The 19,136-nt window shown below is 54.1% G+C and overlaps 1 protein-coding gene and 1 long non-coding RNA gene across 2 annotated transcripts; both read right to left on the bottom strand.

Moving 5' to 3' along the window:
- Positions 1-760: 760 nt before the first annotated feature.
- On the bottom strand, positions 761-2,263 carry LOC129478834 (serine/arginine repetitive matrix protein 3-like). The gene is made up of 2 exons (XM_055270946.2): positions 1,880-2,263; positions 761-1,172 (listed from the first exon to the last, which is right to left on the bottom strand). Exons 1-2 carry the CDS (start codon positions 2,201-2,203, stop codon positions 1,038-1,040), a joined length of 459 nt encoding a protein of 152 aa, XP_055126921.1. The 5' UTR covers positions 2,204-2,263; the 3' UTR covers positions 761-1,037.
- A 6,264-nt stretch (positions 2,264-8,527) lies between these two features.
- On the bottom strand, positions 8,528-13,478 carry LOC134736155 (uncharacterized). Its single transcript, XR_010119951.1, has 2 exons — positions 13,325-13,478; positions 8,528-9,378 (listed from the first exon to the last, which is right to left on the bottom strand). It is a non-coding gene; the product is annotated as an uncharacterized lncRNA (long non-coding RNA).
- Between the last annotated feature and the right edge of the window lie 5,658 nt (positions 13,479-19,136).

Raw genomic sequence — 19,136 nt, 5'->3', positions numbered from 1 at the left:
TTGTCCCAGCAGTGTTGGGGGACAGGGTGTGCACATCATTCTTTTGAGGGTAGATGACCTGCTGGCTGGCAGGCTTTTCTCCAGCACTACTGCAGGTAGAGGCCCTCTGGGCTTGTGTGGAGTGGGAGCAGCCGTGTTGGGACTATGGGGAGGAGCTGGTCTGGGTGCAAATTAAGGCCAGTGTTGGGGTCTGAGTGCTGTCCAGAAAGGCTGTGTGACCAACTCTCACTAGTTCCTGAGGTCAGGGTCTCCATGTTAGGGAACAGAGCAAGAGACTTGGAACAGCCCCCTACAGCTGCACTTTTAGAAGGTCAGCCTGTCCGATTCTTGTAACCTGGAGGTCCCTCCCCGTCTCCAGCCCCCTGAGCTGCAGGAGCGGCCCCATCAGTGCACCTGATTGGAACACACTAGATTTCAGGTCCTGGAAACTGGGCGCTAGGATCTGTTTCCCTGGCTGCAGAGAGTGGGAGGCGTGATGTGGAATATCCCTTCTCCCAGCACACCCCAATTAATGCTGAAGAGTAGGGCAGGAGGAGGTGCTGGGAAAACCGAGTTTCTTGGCACATGGGGATGCAAGCACTGTGGTTGAAATTGGCCATGTCCAAGGCACACCAGATGATTTCAGGTCATTTTTAGCCCCAGACTGGAAAGGGGTCAGGGGACAGGTGACCTGGGCTCAGCCCCCAGCAGCTCCCAACCGCCCCTCTCCCAAGCAACTCCTGATCCCTGCTTTTGAGGAAATAAACAAATAAAACCCCGCTATCTCCGAAGATTTTTCTTTAATGAAAAGGATTCGTTTTTCCAAATTCTGTTTCCAAAGCCGAGGAGATTGCCGGGCTGGAGCGCATAGTTGGCGACGCTTGCCCGTCGGACCCTGGTAGCGGCTGGAGGAGGCTCAGCCCATCGGTCCGTCCGGAGGGGCTTGCGGGAGGGGTTGGTTGGTTTGGGATTTGTTTTGTTTAGGTAGGGAGTATTGGGGTGATAAGTTAGAACAACTGCGAAACGAGTTAGCGGGCGCATTCGGCCGGCCTCTTCTTTCACCCCCGACTTCCTGCGGCTTGGGCTGAGGGCGGACCACATTCGGCCCCGCCGCTGCGTGCCGGCTTCGTTCCGGCCGAAATTTGAAAGGAGGAAAAACGACGCGATCGACTGGAGGACCCTGCTGGCCGGGACTGGTCACCCGCAGAGGAGAAGGAAGAAGGACGAGGATGCGGATGGCGGCGCTGGTGGCAGGGACCGGCGTCTCTGTGCGCGCGGGCCGGGACCGCGATCCTCGCGCTGGGGCCAGCCAGCCGCCTCCCCGAGAGGTCTCGCCCGCGCTGAGCTCTGTCCCTGCGGCCCCCGCCCCTGTTGCGCCCGGAGCTCAGCCACAGATGTCCAGCCACAATTCTCGGTTGGCCGCAGACTCGTACAAGAATTGCGTTTGGACAATCAGTGGCGAAGCCCCTGAGTTCAGGGCCCTGGTCTCCTGCCGGGTTCCCCTTCGCTCCTAAAAAGCGCCAGTCCAGAACAGCACGGAGCTGCGCGTCGGACCACCTAGCAGGCGCTCAGCAGCGGCTGCCCATCCGGCGGTAAGGTGGACTAGCAATCACGCGGATCCTGACCCTGTGCGGGGATCCCCATCGCCCCTGGCGTGGCTCCTTCGATCGCGGCCTGGAGTCCGCAGAGTGGCCCGCGTTGGGTCTCAGTGCCGCCCCAGGTGGAGGGGGAATCTCCTCTGTCTGGCCTGGGGAACCCCGACTCCCCTCTCCCTGCTCCCAGCCTGGGATCTCCGGGAATCCGGAAGGCAGGAGCCCCAGGCCGGGTCGCGTTTCCGAGCCCGGGGTCCGGGCTGCTGGATTCGTGGGTCCCCCGCCCCCGCCCAGCCCCGCGCACGCACCGGCTCGGGCGCTCTCCGCTTTCCTGTGGCTGAGTCGCGGCCGGGGCGCCTGCGGTGGCGGTGGCGGTGGCGGCGGCGGCGGTGGCCCGGGCGGCGGGGAGTGCTGGAATGCGCCGCCGGGTCACCTGCAGCGCCCGGGGAGCCGGACTGGGAGCCGGCGGGCTGCGAGTCGCAGGGCTGAACCCGAGCGGGCGCCTCTGGCGGCTCGGGGCCGGGGCGGGCTTTTAGTGGGCCGCTCCAACAATACGGGCCTGGCGCGGAGAAAGGGGCTCGGCTGCAATTGGTACTGGATTTGAATAACGCCACGGGGCCATCAATGGTCATTGTGTCGGCGGGTAATGAATCTCCGCTGTCTCTCGGGCTGGCCAGGCAGCTGCAACCTGCGCTCAGGCAGCTCTTAAAGACATAGCGTGCCCCTCCCCGGGGGCCGCCTCCCCCTCTGCACCCGCCGGACCCCTCGTCCTCCCACCCCCACTCGACGCCCTCAACTCCCAATGCCCCGCCTGCTCCCTCGGCCTGACCCCTTTGCCCATCGCCCCCTCCCTTCTCCTGGGCCAGGCACCAGCATCCCGGCCCTGCTCTCCCGTGGACCTGACTCAGGCCCCGGCCTTGGCTGAGCTCTCCAAGAGCACCCAGGGCACCCCAGAGTCTTTTACGGCCCACGCTCTGTCTCCCAGCTGCATGGAAACCAAAGGCCTCTGGAGCCCCCTCCCTAGGCCCCTACCCAGGGGCTTCAACTGGAGGGTGAGGGGGAACAGTCTGGAAGTCAGAGGGTCACCCCCTGAGAAGCCCACGCTGAAGGATAAAGGAGAAGGGGGTACAGTCCCCACCCCTGGGCTGAGGATGCCATCCCTGGAGACCACACCCCACCCGGGAGCTGGAGCCTGCCCCGTCCCCCCACCAAGGACCAGAGCTTGATTCCCAGGCTCCAGCAGGCTCCTGGGTACCTCGGGGCTAGCAGCAGGGGTGGGGGGAGGGGAGCAGGTGGGTGTGAGAGGGGCGTGGAATCTGTGAATGCTTGGCTTGTCATTGTCTCTTCCATTGGACAGTCCACCCATCCAGGAGAGCAGGGGCTCTGTCCAAGGTCTAATGCATCCCCAGCCCCACCCCCAACCTGGTCTGGCAGAGATGGTTCTCAGTCTACTGGGTAAATACATAGCCAGCTTCTCACCCTCAAAGCCCAGCCTGTCTTTCTCAATGAACCTCACACCCTAAAGCGGGAGTGTGTGGCCGTTTTTCCCATACAACCTGTCTTCCATTCACCCCAGGGTTCTCCAAGCACCCAAAATACCCCTGCCTCTGCCCTGGCACACCAAGCTGCCTTGCTCTGAAATGCTTTCCTGTCCTCACAATCTCTGGGTGGCCTTGCCACGTGCCCGGCTGAATTGTGAATATCGGTTTGTCTGAGTCTCCTCCCTAGGACAGGAAACAGGTCCTACGGATCTTTGTGCCTCCAGGGCCTAGTACAGTGCCCTCCCCCCAACCAATAATTAAATATCTGTGAGTGGTTGCACGCATGCCCGGTGACTTTAAAATGAGCCACATAGACTTCTTGGAGTTTCTTATAAAAGTTGAAAGAATGTTGCTTGTGGGGAGTAATTCTTGCAGCCTGGGTTTTACAGGGAGGGAGTCCTGCTAGCCAGATCCCAACTCCTGGGAATGCTCCATTTGGTAATAATAACAGCAAAGAGTGTATTGTGTGCCAAGCACTAAGCTCTTTGAGGGTAGTAGCTCACTGATTCCTCACAATAACCCTGGAAAGTAAGTGCTGTTATCAGCCCCATTTTACAGGTGAAGAAACTGCAGAGCCCTCCTTCCTTAGGCTCCTCCCTGGAGCTTCCAGCTGGAGAGGGAGGGGGAGCATTCTGGAGGTCACAGGGTCACCCCCTGAGAAGACCATGCTGGAGGATAAGAGAGAAGGCATGCAGCCCCAATCCCCAACCTCCAGAGACCGCACCCACTAGGGATCTAGAAACCCAGAGCTTTGGGACTTACTGCACACTCTAGTTTCCCAGGCTTTATTTAGTAGGTACAGAGGGGATGGATGTAAATGCACACTTAAAACGGCTAGACCCAGGAGACACTCTGTGTCACCTTATATTAATACATTATAATCCAGTCCCAGCCCACCCCAGCCTGGCATGAACACAACCAAGATGGAGTGGGCAACAATAGTCTCTAATTACCAGGTGCCATGGCCCATGTCCATAATCCCAACACTTTGGGAGGCTGAGGCTGGAGGCCAAGGCAGGAAGATTGCTTGAAGCCTGAAGTTAAATACCAGCCTGTGCCCGGTGAGGTGACTCATGCCTGTAATCTCAGCACTTTGGGAGGCCGAGGTGGGCAGATCACTTGAGCCCAGGAGTTCAAGACCAGCCTGGGCACATGGCAAAACCCCATCTCTACTAAAAACACAAAGATAAGCCGGGTGTGGTGGCAAGCCCCTGTAATCCCAGCTACTCAGAAGCCTGAGGTATGAGAATCACTTAACCTGGCAGCTGGAGGTTGCAGTGAGCCTAGATCGTGCCACTGCACTCCAGCCTGGGCAACAGAGAGACTTGGTCTCAAGAAAACAAAACAAAACGAAACAAACAAAAAAAAAAACAGCCTGGGCAACAAAGTGAGACCCCCATCTCTACAAAAATAAAAATAAACTATTTATTTATTTTAAGAGGGAGTCTCGCTCTGTCGCCCAGGCCGGAGTGCAGTGGCACAATCTCGGCTCACTGCAATCTCCACCTCCTGGGTTCAAGCAAATCTCCTGCCTCAGCCTCCAGAGTAGCTGAGATTACAGGTGCCCGCCACCATGCCTGGCTAATTTTTGTATTTTAGTACAGACAAGTTTTCACCATGTTGGTCAGGCTGGTCTCAAACTCCTGACCTCAAATGATCCGCCCTCCTCAGCTTCCCAAAGTGCCAGGATTACAGGCCTGAGCCACCGCACCTGGCCAAAATAAAGATTTCTAAATAAAAATCTAAAAAAGAGTTGGGGGCTGGCTGGGTGCAGTGGTTCACACCTGTAATCCCAGCACTTTGGGAGGCCGAGGCGGGTGGATCACGAGGTCAGGAGATCGAGACCATCCTGACTAACACAGTGAAACCCCATCTCTACTAAAAATACAAAAAATTAGCCGGATGTGGTGGTGGGCACCTGTAGTCCCAGCTACTGGGGAGGCCGAGGCAGGAGAATGGCATGAACCCGGGAGGCGAAGCTTGCAGTGAGCCAAGATTGCGCCACTGCACTCCAGCCTGGGCGATGGAGCGAGACTCCGTCTCAAAAAAAAAAAAAAAGAGAGCCGGGGGCTCCCAAGCTAGGTCCTAGCTGCCTTCTAAGAGAAGGGCTTTTCCGTCCCCAGGGTACATTAGAGACAGTTTTTTTGTTTTTTTTTGTTTTTTTTTTTTTTTAGACGGAGCCTCGCTCTGTCCCCCAGGCTGGAGTGCAGTGGCGCGATCTCTCTCGGCTCACTGCAAGCTCTGCCTCCCAGGTTCACACCATTCTCCTGCCTCAGCCTCCCGAATAGGTGGGACTACAGGTGCCCGCCACCACGCCCAGCTAATTTTTTGTATTTTTAGTAGAGGCGGGGTTTCACCGTGTTAGCCAGGATGGTTTCGATTTCCTGACCTCGTGATCCGCCCGTCTCGGCCTCCCAAAGTGCTGGGATTACAGGCATGAGCCACCGCGCCCGGCCAGAGAGCCAATTTTTTTTTTTTGAAACGGGCATCTCCCTATGTTGCCCAGGCTGGTTCTCAAAATCCTGGGCTCAAGCAATCCTTTCACCTCAGCCTCCCGAGTAGCCGAAATTTGACAGGAATGTTCCACCATGCCCAACTGAGCTATTTAAAGCCCATCAGTACTGGGCAGAGATATGAGTTGCCCTCACCCGCACCCTCAGGGAAATGAGGAGCGAAGAAGGCTGCTAACTGCAGTCACTGAACAGATATTGATGGATGCCTACTGTGTGCTCGCCCAGGACTCGGCAGAGGGCAGATGTCCCCAGAAGAGGCGCACAGTGTGGGACGGAGGCAGATCCTGGGGGAGGAGGAGTGGGGAGTTAGGTGAAGGCGGGCACTGTCCTAGGCGGAGGGAACAGCGTGCTCTAAAGAAGTACTTGGCGAGCTCGGAGAAGGAAGGAAATTTGGTGTGGCTGGAGCGCAGTGAGGCAGGGGAAGTTCCACATAAAGCTGAGGTCGACCTTGCCAGGCTCTTAGGCTATTGGGAGGATTTGTGATTTTATCCTAAACGCTGTGGGGATCCTGAAAGGTCTGACAAGTTCAGATTTACATTTTTAAAGGTTTGCTGGGACTGAAGTGTGGAGAATGGGGGGGGACGGGGGGATAGGGCAAATTTGATGACCAGAGACCAATTAGGCTACTGCTGATTCCCAGGTGAGGGCCGGCGGTGGCAGAGCAGGCTCTGAAGCCCTGTTCTTGACGGTCTATCTGAGTGATTCTCCGTGAGCAATGCTTAGTGGACCGATGTTTGCAAAGCACTGTGTGTGCGCTGAAGGTAGGGGAAGGGAGAAAGGCAAATAGTGTCGTTGCCCCCCAGAAGTACCCAGTATCCAAGTGGACCAACAGACACAAATACCTAGCCAACTCTAATGAAAGCAGAGCCCCGGGAAAGCACAGTAGCTGAAGAATTAGCAAGGTTCTGGGGTTTATAGAAGACAGAGATTCATTCGAACAGGGAGGCTGTGGGAAGACTTCAGGAAGAGCCAGCATTGCCTTGGGCTTCCAGGACAAGTGATTCCAGGAGGCTGAATCTTAGTGACAGCCTCTGTGCCTATCCATCGTGCCTGTCCTGCCTCTCTAGAAATGGGTGGGTGTTAGGAGGATCCAAACACCCTCTGCATGTGCTTGCAGTTAAGTAATGTGTCATCATGAGCTTCCACCATCACCACCATACACCCCAGGTGTGCATGCACACACACACACATGCACACACACAAAACCAACTCTCAGGAAGATGCCAGAGTCAGCAGGATGCAGTGGCTCACGCCTGTAATCCCAGCACTTTGAGAGGCTGAGGCGGGCGGATCACCTGAGGTCAGGAGTTCGAGACCAGCCTGGCTAACATGGTGAAACCCCGTCTCTACTAAAAATACAAAAATTAGTCGGGCGTGGTAGCAGGTGCCTGTAATTCCAGCTACTCAGGAAGCTGAGGCAGAAGAATTGTTTGAACCCAGGAGGTGGAGGTTGCAGTGAGCTGAGATCCCGCCACTGCACCCCAGCCTGGGCGACAGAGTGAGACCCTGTCTCAACAAAAAAATTAGAAAAGAAGGCCGGGCGCGGTGGCTCACGCCTGTAATCCCAGCACTTTGGGAGGCTGAGATGGGTGGATCACAAGGTCAAGAGATTGAGACCATCCTGGCTAACACGGTGAAACCTCGTCTCTACTAAAAATACAAAAAAATTAGCCAGGCGTGGTGGCAAGTGCCTGTAGTCCCAGCTACTCGGGAGGCTGAGACAGGAGAATGGTGTGAACCCAGGAGGCGGAGCTTGCAGTGAGCCGAGGTCACACCACTGCACTCCAGCCTGGGTGACAGAGCGAGACTCCATCTCAAAAAAAAAAAAAAAAAAATTAAAAAAGAAGATGGCAGAGTTGTCCACACTGCCAGTTAAGCAAGCCCTTCCTTCCCACCAGGACTGGCTTTTTTTTTTTGAGATGGAGTCTCAGTCTGTCATCCAGGCTGGAGTGCAGTGGCGTGATATCGGCTCACTGCCACCTCCACTTCCCGGGTTCAAGCGATTCTCCTGCCTCAGCCTCCCGAGTAGCTGGGACTACAGGTACGTGCCACCACGCTCAGCTAATTTTTGTATTTTTAGTAGAGGTGGGGTTTCACGACATTGACCAGGATGGTCTCAATCTCTTGAACTCGTGATCCACCTGCCTCAGCCTCCCAAAGTGCTGGGATTACAGGCGTGAGCCACCTTACCCAGCTTTTTTTTTTTTTTGAGGTAGAGTCTCACTCTGTCATGCAGGCTGGAGTGCAGTGGCACAATCTCCGTTCACTGCAACCCCTGCCTCCCCGATTCAAGCGATTCTCATGCCTCAGCCTCTCAAGTAGCTGGGACTATAGGTGTGTGCCACCATGTCCAGCTAATTTTTGTATTTTTAGTAGAGATGGGGTTTCACTGTGTTGGCCTCAAACTGCTGACCTCAAGCAATCCTCCCACCTTAGCCTCCCAAAGTGCTGGGATTGGATTACAGGCATGAGCCATCGCGCCTGGCCTGGCCTGGCATTTTACCAAGGATTTTTTTGTTGTTGTTGTTGTTATGGAGTCTCGCTCTGTCACCCAGGCTGAAGTGCACTGGTGCAATCTCGGCTCAGTGCAACCTCCACCTCCCGGGTTCAAGCAATTCTCCCTGCCTCAGCCTCCCACGTAGCTAGGACTACAGGTGCCCACCACCACGCCTGGCTAATTTTTGTATTTTTAGTAGAGACAGGGTTTTGCCATGTTGGCCAGGCTTGTCTCGAACTCCTGACCTCAGGTGATCCTCCTCGGCCTCCCAAAGTACTGGGATTACAGGCGTGAGCCACCGCACCAGGCCTTTACCAAGGATTTGACCAAACATTGTGCTCAGCACAAAGGACATGCTCAGTAAACACCTGTTGAACGAATGATGAATGAATGATGAACAAATGAATGAATTGATGAATGCTTTATTGAAGTAATAATTAAATGAATGGGTAGATGGAGATGGATGCATGAAAAAGCAGACTTTGGGACAATGGAGTGTAAGATGAAATTAATAAGGAATTGACAGTGGGTGCATGGATGTTTGCAGCCTATCAGCTGAGGTTCTAGGTGTGGCACTTGAGATATTGCTGTGGGTGAGGCTCATTGAAGGGGGCTGGGAGGGGCTTCCGTCATGCAGCAGCCTCAGTTCTGCACTTTAAGGCAAGCCCAGGACCCAGAACATGCAGACAGATGCCCAGGGAACAGCTGTGGCGACAGGCTCCACCTCTGTGCCGAATCTTTCCATCCCTAGATTCCTGTCCCCAAGTGTTTCTGTCAATCCAGGTTTCACTGTGACTTGGCCTGGCAGCCCGGGATAGAGGAAAGAGCCCTATTGCTATTCAGTGTGCCTCCACAGGCCAGGCCCCTGCCCACTCTGGGCTCCAGTAGCCAGAACAATTTATACAAAGAGAATTCTCTAAGACTGGCCAGCGCTCTTACATGGTGACTGGCCAGGTGTCCTACCTCTAGAAATGAACTGACAACCTGACTCACTCCAGTCTCAGAAGATGCCAGAGCCAGGCCACTTGTCCCCACTCAGAGGGGATCCTAAGAACCCCCCCACCCTGCCTAGCGTGTTTCAACTTACAGAAAATGTTCCTCTCTATGAAGTGAGTGAAGGCAGGGCAGGGAAGCCTTCCAGGTTACAACATGCACCTGCCCGGCACGCTTCAGCCCATCGTGCTGTGTTGATGTCTTCCTTGACTGGATCACTCCCTGAAAGTGTCATATTTACCAGCTGTCTTGTTTGTCACCTACTAGAACAGAAGCCCTATGAGGGATCACGTCCTGTTCATTACTATATCCCCAGCACCTAGAACAACGCCTGCCCCTTGGAAGGTGCTAAGTTTTGTTTTGTTTTGTTTTGTTTTGTTTTGTTTTGTTTAGATGAAGTTTCACTCTTGTCACCCAGGCTGGAGTGCAGTGGCGCGATCTTGGCTCACTGCAGCCTCCGCCTCCCGGGTTCAAGCAATTATCCTGCCTCAGCCTCCCAAGTAGCTGGGACTACAGTCACCTTCCACCACACCCGTCTAATTTTTGTATTTTTAGTAGAGACAGGGTTTCACCATGTTGGCCAGGCTGGTCTCAAACTCCTGACCTCAGGTGATCCGCCCACCTCAGTCTGCCAAAGTGCTGGGATTACAGGCATGAGCCAGCGCGCCCGGCTGGAAGGTACTAAATTTTTTTTTCTTTTTTCATTTTCTTTTTTTTTTGAGATGGAGTCTCACTCTGTTACCCAGGCTGGAGTGCAGTGGCGCGATCTCGGCTCACTGCAAGCTCCGCCTCCTGGGTTCACGCCATTCTCCTGCCTCAGCCTCCCGAGTAGCTGGGACAACAGGCGCCCACCACCACGCCTGGCTAATTTTTTGTACTTTTTTTTTTGAGACGGAGTCTCACTCTGTCGCCCAGCCTGGAGTGCAGTGGCGCGATCTTGGCTCACTGTAACCTCCGCCTCTCAGGTTCACGCCATTCTCCTGCCTCAGCCTTCCCAGTAGCTGGGACTACAGGCGCCCGCCACCGCGCCCGGCTGAATTTTTGTATTTCTTTTTTTTTTTTTTTTTTTTAGTAGAGACGGGGTTTCACCGTGGTCTCTATCTCCTGACCTCGTGATCCGCCCGCCTCGGCCTCCAAAAGTGCTGGGATTACAGGCGTGAGCCACTGCGCCCGGCCAATTTTTTGTACTTTTAATAGAGACGGGGTTTCACCGTGTTAGCCAGGATGATCTCGATCTCCTGACCTCATGATTGACCCACCTCGGCCTCCCAAAGTGCTGGGATTACAAGTGTGAGCCACCACGCCCGGCCGGAAGGTGCTAAGTTTTATTAAATACCTGGGTCAAGGAATAAATAGGCAGGTACATGGATCATTGTAATCTAGTTAGCAACTACCATATATTATGCTCTGAGCACTAGGCTAAGCACTTGACATGCATCGCTACAGCCCTTCAGAGAAATTCTATCACTCTCCGCATTTTACCCACTAGGAAACTGAGGCCGAGAGAGGAAGCAACTTACCCCAGGTACAGAGCTCCTGAATGACATAGATAGGTTTTATTGATTTCAATTAATGTTTTTTTTTTGTTGTTTTTTTTTTTTTTTTGAGGCAGAATTTCACTCTTGTTGCCCAGGCTAGAGTGCAATGGCGTGATCTCGACTCATTGCAACCTCTGCCTCTTGGGTGCCTCAGCCTCCCAAGTAGCTGGGATTACAGGCATGTGCCACCACGCCTAGCTAATTTTGTATTTTTAGTAGAGATGAGGTTTCACCGTGTTGGTCAGGCTAGTCTTGAACTCTTGACCTCAGGTGATCCACCCGCCTCAGCCTTTCAAAGTGCTGGGATTACAGGCATGAGCCACCGCGCCTAGCCTCAATTAATTATTATTATTTTTAATAGAGATGGGGTCCCAGGCCGGGCACGGTGGCTTGTTCCTGTAATCCCATCACTTTGAGAGGCCAAGGCAGGTGGATTGCTTGAGCTCAGGAGTTCAAGACCAGTGTGGCCAACATGGTGAAACCCCGTTTCTACCAAAAAATAAAAAAAAAACTGGGTGTGTTTGTGCACACCCGTAATCCCAGCTACTCTGGAGGCTGAGGTGGGAGAATTCCTTGAACCCAGGAAGTGGAGGTTGCAATGAGCATAGGTCTCGTCACTGCATTGCAGCCTGGGCGACAGAGTGAGACCCTGTCTAAAAAGAAAGAGAGAGAGATCCTTCCTGGCTAACACGATGAAACCCTGTTTCTACTAAAAATACAAAAAAATTAGCCAGACATGGTGGCGGGCGCCTGTAGTCCCAGCTACTCTGGAGGCTGAGGCAGAAGAATGGCATGAACCTGGGAGGCAGAGCTTGTAGTGAGCTGAGATCACACCACTGGACTCCAGTCTGGGCGACACAGCGATACTTCGTCTCAAAAAAAAAAAAAAAAAGTAAGAGATATGAGGTCTTGCTGTGTCGCCTAGAGTGGTCCTAAACTCCTAGGCTCAAGTGATCTTCCCACCTCTGCTTCCCAAAGTGTTGGGATTATAGTTGTGAGCCACCATGCCCTGCCAAGAGCTAGGGTTTTGGTTTTTTTTTTTTTTCCAAGATGGAGTTTCACTTTTGTTGACCAGGCTGGAGTGCAATGGCCTGATCTCGGCTCACCGCAACCTCCACCTCCCAGGTTCAAGCGATTCTCCTGCCTCAACCTCCCAAGTAGCTGGGATTACAGGCATGCGCCACCACGCCCAACTAATTTTGTATTTTTAGTAGAGACGATGTTGGTCAGGCTGGTCTTGAACTCCTGACCTCAGGTGATCTGCCCACCTCGGCCTCCCAAAGTGCTGGGATTACAGGCATGAGCCACTGCGCCCGGCCCTAGGTTTGTTTTAGACCTAAGTCTGTGTATCTGCAAAGCCCACATTCTTCAATACTTCATCAACTCACCCCTCTTACTCTATTGCCCCAGTACCCAGTGAAGTAGGAACCATTGGAAGTTAAAGAGTTGGGACTCACGGGAGTTCAAGACCATCCTGGACAACATAGTGGGAACCCATCTCTACAAAAAAAAAAAAAAAAAAAAAAATTAGCTAGGCATGGTGATGGGTGCCTGTAGTCCCAGCTGCTTGGGAGGCTGAGGCAGAAGGATCACTTAAGCCTGGGAGGTTGAGGCTGCAGTGAGCCATGAGTGTGCCACTGCACTCCAGCGTGGGTGACAGAGAGAAACCGTGTCTAAATAATAATAATAATTGGGACTCAGACATACTGTATAATTCCATTTATATGAAATATCCAGAATAGGCACATCTATTGAGACAGAAAGCAGATTAGTGGTTGCCTAGGGCTGGGGAGAAGGGCAGGTGGGGAGAAATGGGGAATGATAGCTAATGAGTATGGGCTTTCTTTCTTTCTTTCTTTCTTTTTTTTTTTGAGATGGAGTCTCACTCTGTCACGCAGGCTGGAGTGCAGTGGTGCTATCTCAGCTCACTGCAACCTCTGCCTCCTGGGTTCAAGCAATTCTCCTTGCCTCAGCCTCCCGAGTAGCTGGGATTACAAGCGCCCGCCACCACGCCCTGCTAATTTTTGTATTTTTCTAGTAGAGATGTAGTTTCACCATGTTGCCCACGCTGATCTTGAACTCTTGACCTCAGGTGATCAGCCCGCCTTGACCTCCCAAAGTGCTGGGATTACAGGTGTGAGCCACCACACCCGGCCTGAGTATGGGCTTTCTTTTCAAAATAATGAAAATATAAAATGGCTCGTTGTGATGGTTGCACAATTCTTGAATATACTAAAAGCTGTTGAATGACACACTTTAAGTAGGCAAATTGCATGGCATGTGAATTACATCTCAACAATGCTGTTATGAAAACAAAAGAGAGAGGCCGGGCGCAGTGGCTCATGCCTGTAATCCCAGCACTGGCCGAGGCGGGTGGATCATGAGGTCAGGAGATCGATACCATCCTGGCTAACACCGTGAAATCCCATCTCTACTAAAAATACAAACAATTAGCTGGGCATGGTGGCAGGCACCTGTAGTCCCAGCTACTCCGGAGGCTGAGGCAAGAGAATGGTGTGAACCCTGGAGGCAGAGGTTGCAGTGAGCCAAGATCGCGCCACTGCACTCCAGCCTGGGCGACAGAGCGAGACTCCATCTCAAAAAAAAAAAAAAAAAAAAAAAAGATAAAAAGAGAGAGATGAGGCTCAGGAATCCCACCTCTGCCACTTACCTGCTTGGCGCATGACTTCATACCTCCCAACCTCAGCTGCCTAACCAGTAAAATAGGAAAAATAAACATCTCCTGGGTCTTTTGTGAGGATTAAATGAGATAATACATATTATTATTCCCATTTTATCAAGGAGGAAACAGGCCCAGAGAAGGGAAGTGACTTGGGTGCAGATGGCACAGCTGGTGGGTGGCAGGTGAGAGACTCGGGCCTGGGTCTCATGGCACCACCCCATCTTTTAGCATTGTGTAGAGTGGACCAATGTCTGCACACTCCACCCACCCCTTCACCAACACCCTCTTCCATCTCCCTCCTTCTCCTGGGCTCTGGGGCCCTGTCTCCTCGCTGCTCACGCTCAGAACAAGTGGAGGTGGCTGAGTACCCCCAGAGCACAGGACACCCTCTCCCCCAGCCCCCACCCTGCTCCCCTCCTGGGGCCGTGATTCTGTCTTGCTTTTGCTTGTAATAAAGAAAATATCTCAGCTACCCTTCCATGGTTGCTTGGCAACCCCAAGGGGGGTTGGGTGGGGGGGACCAAGGGGAGGAGGGATGGGGGAGGACTCTGGAGCCAATCTGGAGACAAAGAGTAGGATTTGGGTGACATGGAGCCTGTTCTTAGTGCTAACCTGGCCTGGCCAGGGCGGCGGGTGGGGGCGGCGGGCTTCCTCCCACCCCAGTGTCTCACACCAATAAATATGGATTAGGGAAATGGGCTGAGTTTTTCCCACGGGCCTGAAAGGCCGCATCTGACCTTTCTACCCCCTTTATGTACCAATGTGACAGTCAGAGACAGCAAAGAGCAGGACCCCCTGAGATGCCTCCCCATGGCCTTCTGACTTGGGGAAACTTTTCACCCTCCTCTTTCCCCTGGCCCCAGACCAGGTCACAGCTCTGTCTGGGCCCCTGTTCCGGGGATGAGGAGGAGGCTGGTGTTCAGGTGGGCGCCAGGAGCTCCCATCCTCAATGTCCACTCCGGGCCCTGCTGGCTGTGACCGGTGCAGAGCCAGGCTGTGAGGCCCTGGCCTGGTTAGTGACGGCCCTGCCTGCCTCCTAGACAGTCCTCTGCTCTGTGGCTCCCCCATCCCGTCCCTGCCCTATCTCTGCCTGGGCCTCCTCCATCAGGAGCCCTGTCCTCTGCGTCCCTTTGCGTCCCTCTCCTCAGCTCCTTCCCACCACCCTCTTCTCCACTTGGTGTCCCTCTTTCTCTCCTCCTGCCCGCCCCCCACGCCCCAGTCATCCATGAAACTAGGAAGCCCTTGTTGCTGAGGTATCTCCCGCAGTGAAGAGGGCAGGAAGGGTTGTGGAGGGGGAGGCAAGGGCCGTGATCTCGCTCCCTGGTGCCCCGACTTGCTGGTCGTTGGCTGGGGGTGGGGATCGGCCGCTCTGAATGGAGTCAGTGTAGAGGCAGGAAAAGCAAACACCTCCGTGTGGGCCCTGCTGGCAGTGGATGGGAGCGGTGGGGGGCAGGGGCCTGGGCTCCTCTCAGCCTTCTTGATCAGACCTCTCCCCACTCCTGAGGCTCCCTGTCTCCCTGGACCCTTGGCCTACAGTGTCCAGAAGGAGAGTGGGGTGAAGGTTTAGGGGCAAGCCCTCTGGGAGACGTCTTTGCTCAAATCTTTCCCTGGTCCTCTGCCCAACCCCCAGCCAGTGCCCTTCCTGCCCAGCAGATGCCAGGAAAATCTGTGCCTGGGAAGGGCGGTCTGGCACCTGAGGGCCCCGCCTGACCAGCCCTTCTCAGCAGCAGGAGCTGGGTGGGAGTCACCTTATGCCAGAGACGCCCCAGCAGTGCCATCCACCTCCTGGGCTGAGGAGTACCCCCAAGAGGCTCTGCCCGGGTGAGTGCTCCTCTGGCCCCACAGCCAGGCAGTGAGGGAGGGAAATGTTGTCCATGTCGGGGCTCCCCAAGACCCCCACAATCTCCGTGAGTCCTCATGGTTCTGTGGCATTTTCTGTTGTGACTGTCTCACCGTCTGTCTGGGACTCGTGTCACTGATGGCTTGGTGAGGGGAGCTGAAGGGATGATTAGAGAAGCTGGAGGAGAGGGCTGGGACTGTGAGGAGGCAGGAGGGGCTGGAGTCTAGTGTATAGGACTCCTGGATTCTCAGTCAACTTTTTGTGTTTTATTTTTATTTGTATGATTTTTAAATTTCTGTTTTAAAAGATAAGGTCTCTCTTGTATGGAATATATCTTTATATTAAAAAAAAAGGTAAGGTCTCACTATGTTGCCCAGGCTGGTCTTGAACTCGTGGGCTCAAGCAATCCTCCCACCTCAGCCTCCCTAAGTGCTGTGATTACAGGCCTGAGCTACCGCACCCAGCCTAGCCAACTTTCTGATTAGATTTGTGAAATCACAGAGGCTCCTGTAATGGTTTCCTTTTAACACTTTGGATTCTAAAAGACCTTTGGAATGAGCTCAGAGAGAGTTTGCAGTTCATCCTGGGTGGCACAGCAAACTGGTGGTACTCAAACCCACCAGGCCCCCTCATCACACCGCAGGCTGTTTGTGTTATGGAAGCCATCTTTGACCACCTCTCTCCAGACCTTTCCTTTCTGTTCTCTCTCCAGGCACCATGCCCAGGGCCCAGCCTAATAGCAGGAGCAGCCCCTGCCTGGGCCTCAGAGGGTCACAATCTCCTCTGACTATCCCTGGGAAGCCGTGGTTGGCTTTTGCCTTACATCCCCCAGAGAATGTGGACCCCTTTGCTCTTGGTGTCTAACTATAGGCCCTCATGTTGTCTTTAAAGCCCAACCACTTCCCAAAAAGCAAGGTCAACAGCTGACTGCATACCACAGCACCCCAGTGGTGCCTGCTTTGAGGTGGGACCTGGCTGGGGGGACCCTGCCGAGTAGAAACAGGCATTCCTCACTGGGCCAGGCTCTGTTCTGAGGTCATCCACGTACCTTGCTGAACGGTCACCACATTCCTGCAATGTGGAGTCAATTTTACAGATTGGAAAACTGAGACACAGAGCATTGAAGTGACTCATCTGTGGGCACACTGCGAGAAAGAGAGCTGGGATTCAAGCCCATAGCTTGGCTGCAGAGCCCAATCCCTTAAACATTCTTCCATAGTGCCTCTGATTCCTAGGGGGCCTCCACTGGAGGTCATTGCATTCAATCCCCTGCATCTGGGTGTCCACCCAGGCCCACCTCTGCTCACAGATAAGAATCAATCAAGCTTTTATTTTTTTTTAACTTTATTTTTATTTTTTGAGACATGGTCTCACCCTGTCGCCCAGGCTGGAGTGTATGGCCATCACGCTTGGCTGATTTTTGTATTTTCTGTAGAGATGGAGTTTTGCCATGTTGCCCAGGCTGGTCTTGAACTCCTGGGCTTAAGTGATCCACCCGCCTCAGCCTCCCAAAGTGCTGGGATTACAGGCGGGAGCCTCCCAAAGTGCCAAAGTGCTTGTCCAACCTCGTTTTTTTTTTTTTTTTTTTTTTTTTCGAGACGGAGTCTCGCTCTGTCGCCCAGGCTGGAGTGCAATGGCGCAATCTCGGCTCACTGCACTGCAAGCTCCGCCTCCCAGGTTCATGCCATTCTCCTGCCTCAGCATCCCGGGTAGCTGGGACTACAGGCGCCTGCCACCGCGCCCGGCTAATTTTTTGTATTTTTAGTAGAGACGGGGTCTCACCATGTTAGCCAGGATGGTCTCGATCTCCTGACCTCATGATCCGCCCGTCTCGGCCTCCCAAAGTGCTGGGATTACAGGCTTGAGCCACCGCGCCCGGCTCAACCTCGTTTTTAAAGGCAACTTCGGCTGGGCGCGGTGGCTCACTCCTGTAATCCCAGCACTTTGGGAGGCCGAGGTGGGCGGATCACAACGTCAGGAGGTGGGAGACCAGCCTGGCCAATATGGTGAAACTCCATCTCTACTAAAAATATAAAAATTAGTCAGGTGTAGTGGCGGGTGCCTGTAGTCCCAGCTACTCGAGAGGCTGAGGCAGGAGAATCGCTTGAACCCGGGAGGCGGAGGTTGCAGTGAACCAAGATCGCACCACTGCACTCCAGCCTGGGCGACGGAGTGAGATTCTGTCTCAAAAAAAAAAAAAAATAAAGGCACCTGCTCCAAGGGTGGAATTTCCCCTGGGGATAAGCAGACATTTCTTTATTCATAGCCTTCTGGCGGGGAGGGAAGACCCTCCCAGCCAGAACTCACCATGTCCAGCTGCCTCGTTGTTCCTCTCTCCTTCCCACTGGAGTATAATTTCGGGAAGGAAGCAGCTCCGCCTTGAGGCTTGGCTTCACACCCTCCAGACTGTGTGACGCTGGACAAATGACTCAACTTCTCTGAGCCTTAGCTTATCAACTGTAAAGTGGAGCTAATTACACATCTGCTTTGTGAGTCTGAGAAAGTTTACATGATAAAAGGGTATGAAGGTCTGAAAGGGCTTAGTAAGCACAGTGCCTGGCACCTATGAAGTGCACAGGACCAAGTGGCAAATACTTTTTTTTTTTTTTTTTTTTTGAGACGGAGTCTCGCTCTGTCGCCCAGGCTGGAGTGCAGTGGCGCAATCTCGGCTCACTGCAAGCTCCACCTCCCGGGTTCACGCCATTCTCCTGCCTCAGCCTCTCCGAGTAGCTGGGACTACAGGCGCCCGCCACCACGCCCGGCTAATTTTTTTGTATTTTTAGTAGAGACGGGGTTTCACCGTGGTCTCGATCTCCTGACCTCGTGATCCGCCCGCCTCGGCCTCCCAAAGTGCTGGGATTACAAGCGTGAGCCACCGCGCCCGGCCAATACTTCTTACTGCATCCTTACTTCTCACTGCATCCTGAGGGGTCATTCCCAGACCTTGAGATCCCACCCAGCCACAGCCAAGTCACCTTCTGGGTTGTCTTACTTAGCCATGGGATTGTCCCTGTTCCCCTGTCCCCTCCCTAGTCCGGATTCTGGCCTCAAGAGACAAGGCCCCAGGGGTATAGGAGTTGGAGGAGGGGGCCTTGGCAGCACCACCATCACCACTATCATCATCATCATTGAAACCTTTCTACCTGCAAGATCAGAGCCTCGTGCTTTTGGCCTTACAGTTTAGCCTTCTTACTACAGATAGGGAAACTGAGGCCCACAGTGGGGAAGGACTTGCTCAGGGTCACGTAGCAAATTGGTGGTGGAGCAGGAACTAGCTCTCAGGCCTCCACATACCCGGTTGGTTTCCCCTGTCTCTTGTTGACGACTGCCCACCTCAAGTCCTCCCCTGGTGTGCCTAGGGTGTGGGGCCTGGCACCCAGTCCTGCCTGGCAGAGCCTGGAGAGAAGTGAGCCGCGGTTGGTGGAGTAGTCGCAGAGGCCCGGCGCATTCTCAGCCCGGCTCTTTGTCTGCTGCTTTGTGATGGTAAGTGCCGCTCCTAAATCAGTTCTGTGACACTGTTATTGTTGCCCAGGGCGCAAAGAGTCTAAACTTTTCCCCTGAGGTCAAGAATGTGGCTGGTCCCCAAGCCGCCCAGAGCAGAGGCCTGGGTGGCTGGGGGTGGGGATGGGGCCTCGCCCCGAGCCGGAGCGAGATGTTGGGAGGAGGGGGTCAGCGGGAACAAAACGCTTTGAAATGCCTCCTCTCCATCACTGCCAACATTGTCCGCTGCCCGCGGGGGGCCTGGCACCGCCTCGCCGGGGCTCCGGCCCCCAGTCCTGGCCAGGCCCTGCCCGACATCTGAAAATGGACAGAAGGTTATTGTCCCTTCCCGCAGCCCTTTGTCTGCCCCAGTTCCAGATGTCTAGGCTGGGACCAGGGAACTGACCCATGGTGGGCAGGGGGGAGGGGACAAAAAGGGAGTGCACGGGTCACTGCATCCTGAGGGGTCGTTCCCAGACC

Source organism: Symphalangus syndactylus, chromosome 3 (genome assembly GCF_028878055.3).
Source record: "Symphalangus syndactylus isolate Jambi chromosome 3, NHGRI_mSymSyn1-v2.1_pri, whole genome shotgun sequence".
Classification (NCBI taxonomy): Eukaryota; Metazoa; Chordata; class Mammalia; order Primates; family Hylobatidae; genus Symphalangus; species Symphalangus syndactylus.
Note: the sequence above shows the minus strand (reverse complement) of the source record. Positions and strands in the feature narration are given on the sequence as shown.

What these genes read in the sequence shown, in the direction of transcription:
- LOC129478834 (XM_055270946.2), bottom strand. Translation starts at nt 2,203, where the DNA reads ATGACCATTGATGGCCCCGTGGCGTTATTCAAATCCAGTACCAATTGC. An exon ending in AGCGGAGAGCGCCCGAGCCG is followed by an intron (nt 1,173 to 1,879) that starts GTGCGTGCGCGG and finishes GCGGGTGACCAG; the next exon opens with TCCCGGCCAGCAGGGTCCTC.